Source organism: Schistocerca americana, chromosome 1 (genome assembly GCF_021461395.2).
Source record: "Schistocerca americana isolate TAMUIC-IGC-003095 chromosome 1, iqSchAmer2.1, whole genome shotgun sequence".
In the NCBI taxonomy this organism is placed as follows: domain Eukaryota; kingdom Metazoa; phylum Arthropoda; class Insecta; order Orthoptera; family Acrididae; genus Schistocerca; species Schistocerca americana.
The window spans coordinates 1,123,249,666-1,123,267,963 of record NC_060119.1 but is presented as its reverse complement, the minus strand read 5'-3'; the positions used below and the strand labels follow the sequence as shown (position 1 = coordinate 1,123,267,963).

General features: G+C 39.1%; 1 protein-coding gene across 1 annotated transcript in view; it reads left to right on the top strand.

The window, feature by feature from the left end:
* The window catches only part of LOC124551018 (serine/threonine-protein phosphatase 6 regulatory ankyrin repeat subunit C-like), a 404,623-nt gene that overhangs the window by 366,806 nt on the left and 19,519 nt on the right, over positions 1 to 18,298 (top strand). The window contains exon 22 of the mRNA XM_047125868.1: positions 12,889 to 12,990. Coding sequence (XP_046981824.1) covers positions 12,889 to 12,990 — 102 coding nt within the window. The remainder of the gene's footprint in view (positions 1 to 12,888; positions 12,991 to 18,298) is intronic.

The following is an 18,298-nucleotide window of genomic DNA, read 5'->3' as shown; positions in this document are numbered from 1 at the left end:
CAGGAAACATAGATTAGGCAGAATTGGTGGTGGAGTGTTTGTGTCTGTCAGTAGTGGTTTATCTTGTAGTGAAGTCAAAGTAGATACTCCGTGCGAATTGGTGTGGGTGGAGGTTATACTTAACAGCCGAACTAAGTTAATAATTGGCTCCTTCTACCGACACCCAGACTCCGATGATATAGTTGCTGAACAGTTCAGAGAAAATTTGAGTCTCGTAACAAATAAATACCCCACTCATACGGTTATAGTTGGTGGGGACTTCAACCTTCCCTCGATATGTTGGCAAAAAACCTTGTTCAAAGCCGGTGGTAGGCAGAAAACATCTTCCGAAATTGTCCTAAATGCTTTCTCCAAAAAGTATTTCGAGCAGTTAGTCCACGAACTCACGTGAATTGTAAATGGTTGCGAAAGCACACTTGACCTATTAGCCACAAACAGTCCAGAGCTAATAGAGAGCATACAGGGATTAGTGATCACAAGGTCGTTGTAGCTAGGCTCAATACCATTTCTTCCAAATCCACCAGAAACAAACGCAAAATAATTTTATTTAAAAAAGTGGATAAAGTGTCACTAGAAGCCTTCCTAAGAGACAATCTCCATTCCTTCTGAACTGACTATGCAAATGTAGACGAGATGTGGCTCAAATTCAAAGATATAGTAGCAACAGCAACTGAGAGATTCATACCTCATAAATTGGTAAGAGATGGAACTGATCCCCAATGGTACACAATACAGGTCCAAACGCTGTTGCAGAGGCAACGGAAAAAGCATGTGAAGTTCAGAAGAACGCGAAATCCCGAAGATTTGCTAAAATTTACAGACGCGTAAAATTTGGCACGGACTTCAATGCGAGATGCCTTTAATAGGTTCCACAACAAAACATTGTCTCGAAATTTGGTAGAAAATCCGAAGAAATTCTGGTCGTATGTAAAGTACACAAGCGGCAAGACGCAGTCAATACCCTCTCTGCGCAGTGCCGATGGTACTGTTACCGATGACTGTGCCGCTAAAGCAGAGTTATTGAACACAGTTTTCCGAAATTCCTTCACCAGGGAAGATGAATGGAATATTCCAGAATTTGAAACACAAACAGCTGCTAGCATGAGTTTCTTAGAGGTCCAGATTGTATAACAATTAGGTTCCTTTCAGATTACGCTGATACAATAGCACCCTACTTAGCAATCACATACAACCGCTCGCTCACCGATACATCTGTACCTACAGATTGGAAAATTGCACAGGTCGCACCAGTGCTTAAGAAGGGTAGTAGGAGTAATCCATCGAACTACAGACCTATATCATTGACGTCGATTTGCAGTAGGGTTTTGGAGCATATACTGTATTAAAACATTACGAATCACCTCGAAGGGAACACTCTATTGATACATAATCAGCATGGTTTCAGAAAACACCGTTCTTGTGGAATGCAGCTAGCTCTTTATTTGCACGAAGTAATGGCCGCTATTGACAGGGGATCTCAAGTTGATTCCGTATTTCTAGATTTCCGGAAAGCTTTTGACACCATTCCTCACAAGCTATGTCTAATCAAGCTGCGAGTCTTTGGGGTATCGTCTCAGTTGTGCAACTGGATTCGTGATTCCTGTCAGGAAGGTCGCAGTTCGTAGTAATAGTCGGCAAATCATCAAGTAAAACTGAAGTGATATCAGGTGTTCCCCAGGGAAGCATCCTGGGACCTCTACTGTTCCTGATCTATATAAATGACCTGGGTGACAATCTGAGCAGTTCTCTTAGGTTGTTTGCAGATGATGCTGTAATTTACCGTCTAGTAAGGTCATCCGAAGACCCGTATCAGTTGCAAAGCAATTTAGAAAAGATTGCTGTGTGGTGTGGCAGGTGGCAGTTGACGCTAAATAACGAAAAGTGTGAGGTGATCCATATGAGTTCGAAAAGAAATCCATTGGAATTCGATTACTCAAAAAACAGTACAATTCTCAAGGCTGTCAATTCAACTAAGTACTTGGGTGTTAAAATTATGAACAACTTCAGTTGGAAAGACCACATAGATAATATTGTGGGGAAGGCGAGCCAAAATTTCAAAGAAGGACAACACATTTTGTATTATCACAAAATAGGGGAGAGAGTGTCACTGAAATGATACAGGATTTGTGATAGACATCATTAAAACAAAGGCGTTTTTCATTGCAGAGCAATCTTCTCATAAAATTCCAATCACCAACTTTCTCCTCTGAATGCAAAAATATTTTTTTGATGCCATGCTATACACGGAGAAATGATCACCATGATAAAATAAGGGAAATCAGAAATGATACAGAAAGATATAGGTGGTTGTTATTTTTGCCCACTATACAAGATTGGAATATTAGGGAATTGTGAATGTGGTTCAATGAACTCTCTGCCAGAGACATAAATATGATTTACAGAGTATCCATGTAAATGTAGATCTTTTCCTGTTGCAGTCAGTATACTTGATTATGTTTCATCTCTTCTGGGATTGTCTTTAAGGTTGCAAAGAAAGTCATACATTTGTGTATGAATTCATTTGTTTGGCTATTTGCATCTTGTGACTGAGTCATGTTACTTGCAAACAAGAACAGCAAAAGTACCCAATGAAAATCACTGCTCTCTTTGTGAACCTACAACATTTCCATACAGTGAACACTAAGTGCATGGTCAGTAGCAATTATGTTACAAAGCTATGCCAGCAGCAGTGTGAATAAAGCTCAGTCTTGACACGTAAATACTGTCAATGGTAGGTATGATAGTCCTTGCTTCTTATAATGCTATCTGGATTGCAGATGTGACAGAAATTACACTGTGACAACAGTGTGTGCTTAAGAGTCACAAACCAAGCAGGACTAGGTCAAAGGTTTCAAATTGGCAGTCTTAAATGAAGGAAAGACAATGTATGGGGAACAAACCTCCCCCCCCCCCTTCCCAACACACAGACACATCACCACTGGAATGCTGGAATAACCTCCTCATTACCATCCTGCATGGATTCCAAAAACATCGATCATGTGAAACCCAACTCGCTCTTTTCTCACAACATATTGAAAGCTTTGGATCAAGGCAGCCAGGTAGATGCAGTATTTCTTGATTTCTGAAAAGCATTTGACTCATTACCACACCTATGCTTATTGTCAAAAGTATCATCATACGGGTATCAAGTGAAATTTGAGATTGGATTGAGGACACGGCATGTTATCTTGGATGGGGAGCCATCATCAGTTGTAGAAGTAACTTCAGGTGAGCCCCAGGGAAATGTGTTGGGGATCCTTGGTGCTCATGTTATATATTAATGATCTTCCAGGTGATGCAGTTATCTATAATGAAACAGTATCTGAAAGAAGCTGCATTTATATTCAGTCAGATCTTCATAAGATTTCACAGTTGTGCAAAGATTGGCAGCTTGCTATAAATGTTCAGAAATTTATAACTGTGCACTTCACAAAATGAAAAAAAAATGTATTATCTATGACTATAATATCAATGAGTTACTGTTGTAATCAGCCAACTCATACAAATACCCCTGGGTGTAACACTTTCTAGGGTTATGAAATGGAATGATCACAATGGCTCAGTCATGGGTAAAGCAAGTGGCAGACATCATTTATTGGTATAATACTGAGAAAGAGCACTCATTCTGCAAAGGAGAGTGCTTACAAATCACTCATGTAACCAGTTTTAGAATACTGCTCAAGCCTATGGGACCTATACCAATTAGAGCTAACGGGGGATATTGAACACATACAGAGAAGGGTAGCATGAATGGTCACAGGTTTGTTTGATCCATGGGAGATCGTTGCAAAGGTACTGAAGGAACTAAACTGGATGACTGTTACAAAGGTATTGAAGGAACTAAACTGGAAGACTCTTAAAGATAGATGTAAACTATCCTGAGAAAGTCTTTTAACTCCCCCTGCAGGAATGAAGGTTAGTATAGGCCCAAGGTATTCCTGCCTGTTATAAGAGGTAACTAAAAGGAGTTTCAGCTTTTTCAGCCTCAAGTCCTATGGTCCCATTTTAGGATTTGATCTCCACATTTTCAAAATTTTTCAGATGTACAGGCCATTTGGGGAAGGATGCCATATGTTGTGCATCATGGACCCATTGTGCACTGAAACCTTTTGCATCTATTATTGTAATGGAACTGTAATTACACCTGTAATCCAGCCTTTTGGGCAAGGACTTCTTACATTGTGCATCCTTTATATCCATTGTGCACTGTCATATCCTACACTCACAATAATAGAGGATCATTTCACACCATATATCCGCCACAGTAGCCAGTCCCTTATGGTGGTGGTTGGGGGGGGGGGGGGGGGGAGGGGGGTCACCATGTACCCTTTTGGTCATTGCCCCCTGACAACACTGGTATCGCACTGCTGAGGTATAAACTGCCTCCTTGGTCTCTTCATGCCTTCCCAGATTTTAGAAACCATTACTCTCCAGTGGACTTGTGGTGGTTTTTTCCCTCACCTGGCTGAGTTATGACAACTCACAGGCATATACACCTGCTTTTTGCACTGCCTTTCAGGAAGCCTTGATTCCAGCAGTGTGGACCTCCAACCCTTTGTGGCTATTGGGGGGTGTTACAAAAATCATTCTGACTGTAGCAGGACATCAGGTGGAGTATGTCTATATGTCCTTATTCCTGTCTATAGTGAGCCTGTGCCCCTTAAAATAATTTTAGTAGCTGTGGCTGTTGTGGTGAGAGGAACACAGGAAATTACCATCTGCAACATCTACCTTCCTCCAGATGGTGGAATGCCGGATCATGTACTGGCTGCACTAGTTTCCCAGCTCGCCCCACCTTTTCTATTTCTGGGTGATTTTAACACCCATAACCCTTTGTGGAGTGGAACCAAGATTACCGTCTATGATAAAGATCTCAAGAATCTACTAACTCAACACAATCTTTGCCTTGTAAACACAGGTGTCCCCACTCATTTCAGTGTGATGCATGGCAGGTACCCGGCCATTGATCTCAGTCCTGGTCTTCTACCTCTATGACGACCTGTGTGGTAGTGACCACTTTCCACTTTTCCTGTCCCTTTCCCCGCGTCACTCATCTGGATGCTTTCACCTCTGCTACCATTGGAACTCCATTGTTTGGTAACTTTGAAGCAGTGATCAAGGATGTTACTACAACCATTGTTTCTGCAGCTGAATCTGCTCCCTTGTTCCTCAGGTTGCCCCTAGTAGAAGACAGTGCCTTGGTGGTTGCCAGAAATTGCTGTGGCCATTAGGGATTGTAGGTGGGCTGTACAAGGTCATAAGCAGCACACATCAAAACCTCTGCTTCCCACATCTGCAGTAAGCTCAGATACCTTTACGGAAATCAGATCCCTGCACGTATACCTGGGATTTCCATGCATTGAGCTGTATATACCAACCCAAATGCAACCGGAGAGTGTTTTGCCAAACATTATGCTCAAACCACTGCCTCTGAGAATTGCCACCATGTCTTTCATCCCCTGAAACAGTGGGTGGAACGACAACACCTATCTTTTGCTACATGCCACCCTGAGCCATATAATTTCTCAGTGCTCTTGTCAATTGTCCTGAAACATTCCCTGGGCCAGTGTTGGTGGATTAGCAGCACCACGTCCTTCCTGTCTGCAACCACATCTGGAGCAATGGCGAATTCCCACCACAGTGGTGAGAAAGTATTATCATTCCAGTGCTAAAACCTGGTAAGAAACCGCTAGACATGGATAGTTATCATTGTATTAGCCTCATTAACTTTCTGTGCAAGCTGCTTGAGTGCATGGTGAGCCAGCAGTTGTGTTGGCTCCTTTAGTCTCAGGGCATCTGGCTCTGTCCCAGGGCAGTTTTTGCCAAGGTTCCTCCACTACTAACAACTTGGTGTACCTAGAGCCTGCCATGTGAATGGCTTTCTCCTGCGATCATCACCTTATTATCAGCTTTTTTGGCCTGACTAAAGCATATGACACCAGTTGCCGTCACCACATCCTCACTACTTTGCATGAGTGGGTTCTCTGGGGCCTGCTCCCAATTTTTATACAGAACTTTTTGCCATTCCACACCTTTAGAGTCAGGTCAGTGTGTCACCCCATATCCACGAGAATGGGGTCCCACAGGGCTCTGCACTGAGTGTCTCACTCTTTTAGGGGCCATTAATGGTCTCATAGCAGCACTGGGCTCCTCTGTATCATCCTTTGTATATGATGATGACTTTTGTATTTCCTTTTGCACATCTACTATTGGTGTGGCTGAAAATCAACTGCAAGGAGCCATATGAAAGGCTCAGTCATGGACCTTCACCTTTCATTTTTTAGCTGCCAGGACGTATGTCATGCACTTCTGTTGTCATCATACTGTCCACCCACATCCAGAACTTTACCTCAATAACCAACTATTTAACATAGTTGGGACTTATCACTTTTTAGGACAGGTTTTTGATGCCCACATAACTTGGCTCCCCATCTTCATCAGCTTAAGTAAAAGTGCTGGCCACAACTTAATGTTCTTGCATTCCTGAGCCATATTGAAAGGGGTGCAGATCACCCTACACTGTTGCAGCTATACAAAGCCCTTGTACAGTCATGTATGGACTATGGGAGCTTGGTGTATCATTCAGCATCACCCTCAGCATTGTGGATGCTGGACTCTGTACACCACTGTGGAGTTTGACTTGTGATTGGAGCTTTCTGAATGAGCCCAGTGTACAGCCTACTCGTGGAAGATGGGATTCCTCCATTGCAGATCAGGTGGCAACAACAGCTTGCAAACTGTACCGCATACATTTGCAGCTTGTCTCAAAGTCTAAATTACCATCTTCTTTTCCCTAACATAGTGATACTTCTACTGCAATGGCGGCCCACATTGAGGATTATAATTGCAGTCTGTGTTCGGTCCCTTCTCACTTAACTGCCACCTTTCCTCCGGGTCCACTCATGTACACCTCCATGGCCCATGCCATGGTCACAGCTTCATCTGGATCTGTCACAAGGCCCAAAAGACTGTTCCTCCTGAGGCCTTCCACCACCAATGTTTGTCTATTCTCAGGGAGTTTCAGGGCTCAGAAATAGTCTACACTAATGACTCGATGGCCAATGGTCACGCTGGCGTCACTTATGCTCATGCTGGATGTACTGAATAGCACTCCTTGTCAGACAGCTGCAGTGTTTTCACTGCAGGGTTGGTAGCCATCTCTCACACTCTTGTGCTTATCCACTCCTGCACAGATGAGTCCTTCCTCAACTATAGTGATTCCTTAAGCAGCCTACAAGTTCTGGACCAATACTTCCCTCACCATCCTTTCGTAATGACTATCCAGGAGTCTCTTTATGCCATCAAAAACTGTGGACGTTCAGTGGCCTTCATCTGGGCCCCAGGACATATTGGAATCTTTGGAAATGAACTTGCTGACAGGCTGGTCAAACAGGCTATGAGTAAAGTGACTCAAGAGACCAGCGCACTGGAGAATCCGATTGGTCTTATGCCAAAAGTTTTCGGAATCTGGAATATCGAATGGTACACCCTAAGTATGCCAAATAGATTACGTGCCATATAGGAGACAAAGAATGTGTAGAGGTCATCGATGTGATCTACTCACAGGCACTATGTTGTCCTTTGCCTGCTCTGCAAAGGCCATACTTGGCTGACTCCAAGTCACCTCCTCCATCTTGAGGACCCACTCCAGTGTCACTGTGGCTCTGGATTGACACCAGCCCATATCTTGTAGAACTATCCCAATCTATCTACCCTGTGGCAATCTTTTAACCTTCCTGATGCACTACCTATGGTGTTAGGTGACAATGGCTGGTCTTTTTTTATCACTCACTAAGGGTGGCGTGTGGCCTTCTCTCCCAGGCCTTCTCCCTTCCTCCATTTTAACTCTTCCTCACTCCCTCTAGTGCTGTCTGCTCGACATTGTGTTCATTTTTACACCATATGTGTTTCTCTTGTCTTGTGTTTTTAGGCTGGAGATTCTGGTGTGTTGCAGAATGGTTGGCTCATCCTTTTATATTCTTTTGATCAGCCAGCCCAGGCCATCTGCTGTATTGTTTAAACACCTTCTACAGCTTTTTTCTTTTTAGTTAATGTTTTCACTTTTGGTTTGCTTCTTTTGTTTTCCCCTTCAGTGTGGTTGCAGTTCATTTTATGCTATTGATTTCAGGTGACAGGATTCTTTTGGGGTATGGTTTTAATTCAAGTGCTTTGTGACCAAGGAAAAAGGGACTCATAACCATGCAGTCTAGTCTCTTTAATCCACATGCCATCCAACCAACAAACAAAAGTCTATTAACAAAGTTTGAAGAATGGCTTTAAATGATGACTCTAGAAATATACTATAATCCCCTACATATTGCTCAGATAGGTATCATGAGGATAAGATTAGAATAATTACTGCACACAGCATGGCATTCAAACACTCATTCTTCCCACACTCCATTCATGAATGGAATGGGATGAAACCCTGGTAACTGGTACAATGGGACACACACCTCATGATGGTTTTGAGAGTATAGATGTAGATGTAGGTTTGCTGCTTATCTGTTAAGAAGGCATCATGCAAAATCTTAGCAATGTTTTCAGTCTTGTATATATGCTTATCAACCACTCAATGCCTCAACTATATGTTGAGTTGTTACCTTTACTGCTTCCACTACATACACATAAGCCAGAACATTATGACCACTGCCCACCACAAAAGTGAATGTTGCTTGTTGGCACTTGCAGATATGTAACACAGTAAATGAAATAAAGAGAGCAAGACAAAGTGGGAATCATTATAGTGATGGCATGGGCCACAAATATGGAAATCCAACGACATCAGTGACTTTGACGAAGGGCAGATCTTTATGGCCTGGTGCCTTGGAATGAACATCCCAGAAATGGTGAAGCTACTGGCTGTTTGGGTGCAACTGTTGTGAGCATCTATGGAAAGTGATTGAAGACTAGTGAAGCTATCAGTAGGTGACAAACTGCAGTACATCAATGCCCCATCACAGACCATGGAAGTCAGAGGCATGCTCACTCTGTAAATCTGGTGCCGACATAAATGTTTCAGAGCATTCAGTTCAGCACACATTGCTAACTCTTTGGAGACAGGTAACTTGCAAGAATATGTAATTGATGTATCTCCAGTAGTAATATGTACTACAAAAGGACATAGCTTATGATTTAGTTTTCATATTTACTTTAGTTCTTTGATAGATTAGAAAGTTTAAAATAATGATAACAGAAAGTATAATTATTCTCCGAAGAAAAAGGTGTGACGTGAGTTATTGAGCAATTTCTTCCTCATGAGATTCCAAAATATTTTGCTCACTCAGCAAATGTGATGAATTAGTAGCAAAATGACAGAAAACTGCAAAATCTCATGAGTACATGCATGAAATTATGTCAGTGTGATCAGATTGACTCGAACATTTGCGACAGCAGCTGCTACATTTGCTGTTGTTGACAACAGAAGGCAGCACCAGTAAAGGGGCTGTTAGCAACATCCATACATTGTTGTCATACAAAATGATCTGTACATTGTTGTCATACAAAATGAGTTCAGTTTTTGAGTGATAGGTGGCTCCTACAGAAATGAAATTGTGGCCTGATCTATACTTGTGCACAATCTTTTTAACACAAACTTATGACCCAAGCTATACTTGGGCATGGCCTCCAAAGCATTAAACATGGGGCTCCACAATGGGCAACCCCTGTATGTTTCCAAATACAACTCCTGTACATATACTGTCATCAACATTGGACCTGGATCAGTGTAAATGTGCACCTGGTAAGATAAATTGCTTTCTTTGTTACACCGTGTTGATGGTCATGCCTGGATATACCATAATTCAGTAACATGGCTGCTTGGAATGTGCACTGCACCACAAACGCAAGCCAATGGGGGTAGTGTTATGGCTGTGGGGAAAATTTGCTACAGCTTCCATGGTACAGCTGGTAGTAACCAACGACACTATAGCAGCTGTGGACAACATGAACATTATTGTGGACCTCCTGCTTCCCTTTATGCTAGATGCCTTCCCCTATGATGGTGGCTCTTCCAGCAGTATAACTGCCCATATCACAAGGTCAGCTGCAGTGACTTGAGGAGCATAATAGTTAATTCACATTGATATTTTGGCCACAAAATTTAAACTATCTGAATACTATGAGAACTTCTGGGATGATATCAGACACCAGCTTTGTGCCCACAAACCACTGACCCAAAATGTATGGGAATTACATGGGCTGTGCATATATATGTGGTGCCACGTACCTCCAGAAACCTACCAAGGACTTTCTGAATCCATGTCAGGCAAAACTGCTCCTGTATTCTGTTCGAGATGTGGACCAGCAAATTTTTAAGCAGGTGGTCATAATGTTTTGGCTCACCAAGATGCTGCATTACCATACATATACAATTATATGTATTATAGATGAAATCATTAGTAGTGGATATAAGAGTCACAAGTCGCTAACTGCGACCAATGACTCCAGAAAATTCCTTGAGAGAGAGAGAGAGAGAGAGAGAGAGAGAGAGAGAGAGAGAGAGAGAGAGAGAGAGAGCCAGTGATCCACTGTTGTCTCCCAATGTCACTGTCTGTCTGATTGGAAGAGATTCAGCAACTTTTTCCTTCATTTCTATTTATACTATCTCTTCTCCATTCACAGTCTAAAAAGTAGACAGTGTTCTCTAGTATTCATTTCTGACTCCTGTAGTCTGACTGTTACTGTGTTAAACTAGTTATACACATACAGATAAACATGAAGCTTATTTTATTGAGCATTGTTACTTGTCTGACATGAACTTGTAGTACCACAAAACAGAAAATTGATAGCATAACAAATGAGGCACTCTTTTTAATTTCCATCTAGACCAACCTGTGAGATATTGTTATTATGGTGTCCCCATTTATAGTTAGGTTTGACTATTAATTGCTGCTACACTACACATTTATAAGTTTTTATAACATCCTTATTCAACAAACTCCTTAACTGCACAGTCTTAAGAGCTTGAAGCTTGCAGTATTGTCATATCTGTTTCATGAGTGTATTCCAGGTGGTGCTCCAGAAAAACAAATTAGTTTGTTTCTCAGGAAATAAAGCATCTTGAGCATTTTATTCCTACCAACAAAGTTTAAATGTACTTTGTAGCATTAAAGACTATGTAAACGTTTGAAAACAGAGTCAATATTACGTTCCATGTGAATGTGTCACATCATATGTGGGACTGGTCATCACAAAAATTAAGGAGATAGGAATATCAGCAATGCATTTGGCTGATACAGGAAGGAAAACCAACTGTTACTGAATACTTTATAGAGTATAATCCTGCATTGTGATTCAGCTGTATGAGGACTATGGTTAAGGCTTTGAGTTTCTGAGACCGCATCAATTAAATAAACATTAATAAATTTTGTCCCAAGTATTAATGTTAGCAAGACTTGCATTCCTAAGTTCCATTTATTAACATGTCACTTGCCATTCAATCTGCAGAGCTAGAAATTTTAGTTGCTTAATTTTTGTTTCACTAATAGCACAAGTAGTGCCAATGACTAATATTATTTTTGTTGTTCCACTTAAGCCACCACGGTAGCTAGTACTCCAGAAATAGCCAGTATGCAGGCATACACACAACAATTTTTGTACACATGACCGGAGTTTTTTCCTTGGTCCCAATAGATATTATGCAGATATCTATACAATGCAAAATTTTCTAGTTAACAGTGATTAAATGAGTCACTCATTTATTTATACATTATGTTCGATACATCCCATTGTGAAGGAGGACCTTCAGGGATGTGGAACAAATTGCTAGATACATAAAAGGCAGAAACATTTATTGCAGTTGACTGTACATCTGCAAAGCATACTAACAACCAATTGTAACTAGTGCTGATCTACTCTCATTATTAATTACAGGAATTCTAACTTTTAATGTACTGTAAAAGATAAAGATGTCATCAACATAAAGGTAGTGATTTACTAGGCATTGTGCTTTTAGAGCTGATATTTCATTGCTTTTCTCCAAATTCTAAACTGATTTGTGCAACCAGCTATAATTGGATCTTCAGTTCAACAAGGAGATGAAACCAAGATGCAACATGGTAATTTTTACATTAACAGGCACAACCTTGGATGAAAGAAGGTATAAGTCCTGATAAGAATCAAAAAGATTGATGAGGGATTGAACCCAAGAACTCTGCATGTGTAGTCTACTACTTAAGTACTGCACCATAGAAACACTTTAATGCATTATAGATCATAATATTATATATCAAATGATGGAAAGCCCAGGTTGAAATATCAGCAGTTATGAAAAGGATATATTGCTACTCGCCACAAAAGTGACATATTGAGTAATAGACAGGCTGAATGAAAAGACTGTTGCATACTGAGCTTTTGGGCAAAGTCTTCTTCAGAAAAGAAATGAAAACCCAAACACATTCAGAAAAGTAGGCACACGTCATATAGACATGACCACTACATCCAGACACTCTGGCCAGACAGCCAGAGAGAGCAGTCATGTGTGCTTGAAAGGTGCCTGCTAATGTGCATGTGTGTGTTTTCCCTTCTTGAAGAAGTTATTGACCAAAAGCTCAGTGTGTAACAGTCTTTTCATTGTGCCTGTCTGCAACGTAATATATCAGCTTTACGGTGAGTAGCAATCTATCCTTCTCATAATATCAAGGATATAATTTGAATTTTAAATGAGCAGTTCTCATAAGGAATTCATAAATGGCTGCATGAATTAAAAATTAATTCTTAATTTATTTTAATTTACATTAAATAAACAACAAAGCAGTGACATGAATATGACTATAAGGATAAACGGATTCCTATAAGTTTTTTACTAACCAAACATTGAGGTAAGACTTTTGTAAAACTTTTCCATACCACAACTCTACTTTTCCCCCTTCTGTGTTTTCATTCCAGGCAGTGAAATTACTGTGGACTGCAGTAAGCAACTTAAAGGATATTCCACAGGAGTATTGCATCAAAGCAGTTCATGTAGCTGTAAAATCAGGAGATGAAGAGGTAACCTAAATTTTATTCAAAATGAACATAGACAGTAATATCTTTACTATTTCTGCTGGAATCATTCCTTACCCAACTTGATACCTGCTTAGTGCCTGGTGCAGCAAATGAATGCTCAAATTTGTTCTCGTATTGTGATCATGTATACCATTATTTATTGTTAAGAGATGCTTTTTTTTTTTTTAACGAATGAAATTGGTTTCACTATGTAAACACAGGGTACTGGTACTGATAAAATTTTCAAGTATTTTGAAAATTGAATTTGATGATGATCTAGGATGTTCTTGCTTCATTATCTTTAATAGCCTTCTCTGCATTACTTTATGAAGATTTTGTGTGTGCTGATCCCCAGAAGGGGATGTACTATGTTAAAATGGAATGAACTAGACCAAAGTACAATGTTTTAATGTACCTATGTTGCATGAGAATTCTAAATGAATAACAGAGGCTGTTCAGCTTATTCAGTACTTTATCCCTGTGTACATCTGACTCCAAAGTGTTATCTACCCATATTCCCAAAACTTTTGTTTCTTCTACTTGAACAATTTCATGAACTTCGATTACTATTGGTGCCATTTGAGTAGGGTGATTTTTTGATGGATAGAAAACCATGTAGGCTGTTTTATTTGCATTCATCAACAGTTAATTTCTGTGAAGCCTGGACTGCAGCCTGCTCATTCTATCTGATATTTGGTTAGTCATTTGTTGCACTGATGTACTGTGAACAATAGATTTGTATCATCATCAAATAGTACAGGAGAAGTTTCAGGGGGGTTCAGGGGAGGTCATTAACAAAAAGCAGAAAGAGACAGGGACCCAGAACAGAGCCTTGTGGCACACGACAAGTAATCAGAGCCTTGTTAGAGCAAGTTCTTCCTACGGTAATGCTACATACCTCAACTGCTTGCATCCTTGATGTAACAATATTGTACTATGTTACACTTAAATGATGTAAATGGTATATTATTTAATGTAAACTTCTAACCTGACATATAAGTGATTATTGTGGTGAACAGCCATTTAAAACACTAGAACCCGCATGCTTAGAAGTCCACAAGCTGAAACCATTTTCAAATTTCCAGATGAAATGGCAGAATTAAGCAGGACTAACTTGTAAGTTCACCAGCTTGGTTTTTGTAACCTCTTTTCCATCACCTTTTCAGTAGTATATCAGTCCATCACCTTGAATCTGAAAATCTAAGGAAGCACTTGATGTTGTTAGCTCAATAACTCACAATTTTTACTTCACTTCTGTATACATTTATTAGCCACAAAGTGCTATTGTTAGGCAAATGACCAGGTTTTCAGCTTTATAAGATTAACAGTGTGAAAACTAGATCAGTACTCACTAACAATCAAGGGTCCAGTGGCAGAATTCTTTGAATAAATTATAAATTCATTGAAGCACAAATTAATAAATCACTTTCCAAGAATCAATGGTAATCACTAATCGAACTAATTGAGTGTTGCTCAGTATGAAGTTCATATTTACTCTAACATCAGAGTTTGCGTACTGTCTTGTAGTAATCCATCAGATAAAAGTACAGTGCAATAGGTCACTTAGTTCAGTCCTTAATTAAAGTCATCACTCTCAAAAATTGTTTGTTCTAATGACAGTGCCAGCTCATGCCTCCTACCGACCATAACACAATTCTGTCAAAATATTCATTAACTTGAAAATGTTAGACATCAACATTACTGAGTTTTTGCAGACACTGATACATGTATTTTCATGATCAAACTGTGCATATCTATTGCATGAACCAAGACTGGGAGGTGATTCAACGTAGGTGTTACAAGTACTTGACTGGGCCTGGGCACAGACTGCCAAGCTTCAGTAGTATCTGACTATTTAAAGACTGACATATGAACAAATTGTTATTTCAGAAACTGTACAATTATTCGAAAAATAGCTAGGTTAGATTTTGCTATTCAGTATGAACTATGGGTATCACTAAAGATCTGGTTTGTGAAAAATTTGGAGGTCTAGATATTTAGTAAAAGTTTACAGAAACATTTTATTCATGCATGTTATGAATACTTGACTCACAAGTACCAATGCGATAACGAAAATTAGTGTAAATTATCCAAAAATCTTAATTGATGATTTAATCATCTTGTACATAAAATTCAGGTCTACAAAAATATAATGGCAAAAGTCAGAATTTAACAAGCAAAGAGGCAAAATCTTCAATGGAAAACAACTACTCCTGAAATTGAATGTCAACAATTCCATAAATTAACAAGTTTGTTTGTGTGGCTATCCTCAGCAACATGCACAAAAATACTTGTTTTATAAATAAAACTGCCTTTCCTTGCTGCAACTTATGTGTGTGTGTGTGTGTGTGTGTGTGTGTGAGTGTATACCTGTCCTTTATTCCCCCTAAGCTAAGTCTTTCCGCTCCCGTGATTGGAATGACTCCTTACCCTCTCCCTGAAGAGTGAGCATTTTTTTTCAAAGGTTTGAATTGTAGAGTGTTGAATATGCATGTAATAGCTGTTAGAGAGAGGTTGAAAGCTTTAGTGATCCACTGATTTGAGTTTTGGTTTAAATGTTCTTGGGAGGGGTTCATGGGCAAGTGAGTGAGTGAAAAGGTGTTGTGTGATATTATTATTATTATTATCCTCTTTTGGAGTGGTATTCTATTATTTTCTCTATTTGTGTAAACAATGAATTGTTTGGCATGTGTACTTGATCATTCAGTAGGGTTTTCCTTTCTGTTTTGGTTGTCTATATGCCGTAATTTTTCTTGCAAGGTTAGGTGTTTTTTATTGTTGACTATAATTATTTTCACATCTTTTTCTCTAGTGGTTGGTTTGTTGTTATGTTCTCTTAGGTATTCTGCGAATGTGGAGTAGTTTGTTCCATACTTCCAGGCTCTCATATGTTCTTTGTATCTGATATCAAGTGTTCTACCTTTTACCATCACAAGTGTTACACTGTAGTTGATATACACCTGCTTTCTGCTATGAGTGTCTGTTTTTTGTCAGGGTTTGGGTGTATTTTTGTATAGAGTTGTCTGTTGTGTATGCTATGTTTATTCCCTGTCTTTTGAAAAAGTTGGTGATTTGATGTGTGTGTGTGTGTGTGTGTGTGTGTGTGTGTGTGCGCGCGCACTTGTGCTTATATGTCATTGTGTAGCATCTACTGTTTTCTTTCATATTTTTCTGATTATTCTGCGTAGTTGTTGTGGTGTGGTGTGGAGTGTTTGTGTTTGGTTCTGTTGTGTAGTGGTGTTGTCTGTGGTTTGGTGCTCTCTACTTTAATTTTACTTTTAATTTTGTTGTTTAGCTTTCTGATTATTTTACTATTGTAACCATTTTTATGCTATCTGCATTATTATTTCAAGTTATTGTTAGTAGTTTTCTTTGGTGAGTGGTACTTTCTTAAGTCTATGGAACATGTGTTGATGTTCTGCTTCCTTTTGTGAGTGTCGATGATTCTTTTATTTATTTATTTTCGACTTCCATGGATCCTTGATGTGAATGTATTGCTAGGATGTAGATGTGTCAGGTTATTAAAGTAATAGCCACATGTAGATGATCATGAGGTAACCAATTTAACATATATATGCAGATACATGAAAAAGGACATCCACATGTCAAATAATTACACACAAAAATAGAGATAACAACATAGATAATAGTACAGTAATGACATAGATGATTGCATAAATAATACTGCAGTAATGACATAGATAATTACATAAACAAATTTAAAGTAATTCATCTAAACAATATTCTGACAACAAGTGATATGCTAATCTACATAATCAGTTCTATTAGAAATGCATGAAATTAAACAAAAATTCAAGAAGTATTACACATAATCAAAGAATTCCTGTAAAGAATAGGAAGAGTTATCCAAAAGATGAAGTTTTAGCTCTCTTTTGAATTTAGTAAGATCCCCAATGACTGATTTGATAGGGACAGGAAGTTTATTGAACACTTTTATACTTGAATAATGAACTCCTTTGTGTACCATGCTGAGATTTTTTAAAATCATTGTGAAGATCATGTTTTCTTCTTGTATTGTGATCATGGTACTCACTATTCATTTTGCAAATTGCACAATTTTTGTTCACAAAGCACATTAGTGACAAGATGTATTGACAAGGCATGGTGAGGATCCCCAGCTGTTTGAATAAATTTCTGCAAGAAGATCTAAGATGCACTCCACTCATAATCCTGATAAATTTCTTCTGTGCAACATAGACTTTATTTGCTTGTGGTTGATTTCCCCAGAATATGATGCCACATGCCATAAGTGAATGGAAATAACCAACATATGCAGCTTTTATTGTTTCCATGTCACAAACAGGTGCAATCGAGTGAATGGCAAATGGTGCTGAATTCAGTCTTTTACATAGGTCAGTGATGTGGACAGACCAGTTTAGTTTGTTATCAATATGTAAACCCAGAAATTTGGAAGATAAAACTTTCACTATTTCTTTGTCTCCACATTTTATTTCAACATTTTCCAATATTTTGTTTACTGTTTGAAACTGAATGGAATGAGTCTTATTAACATTGAGGGACAGACCATTTGCACTGAACCAATCTAGAACTGCTTGGAAAATAGTGATCGCAGTGTTCTCTAGACTGCAGTTGGGTACCATGTCAATGATAATGGTTGTGTCATCTGCAAATAGAGTGAAGTGTGCTTCTTGGCTCACACACCATGGGAGATTATTTACAAAGATTAAGAAAAGTAAGGGACCAAGCACCAAGCCCTGCAGCACTCCAAATTTTAATGTACCCCAATCAGAACTGGCAGGCGCCTTTGCACAAATGTTTAATACTACCTTCTGATTTCTGTCATGTAGATACGACTCAAGCCAATTCCCTGCTTTATCTTTTAAGCCATAACGGTCAGCCTTTCTTAGTAGAATCTTGTGATCTACACAGTCAATTGCTTTTGACAGATCACAAAAGATTCCAGCTGTTGTCATTTTCTTGTTTATGGATTCAAGAAGTTGGTTGACAAATGAGAAAATAGCTTGTTCAGTTGGAACACCCTTTTGGAATCCAAACTGATTTTTATTAAGGATGTTTTATTTATTAAGGTGAGCCATGATTCTATTGTACATAAGTTTTTCAAGGATTTTTGAAAGACTTGTTAACAATGAAATTGGACGGTAGTTAGAAACCTCTGCTTTATCACCCTTTTTGAAGAGTGGTTTAACAACTGCAAATTTTAGTCTATTAGGAACAATACCTTGATTTAGAGATTCATTAAATATGTGACACAAAACTTAAAGAATATATTTGTGGCAATGTTCCAGTACTTCGATAGATATATTGTCCA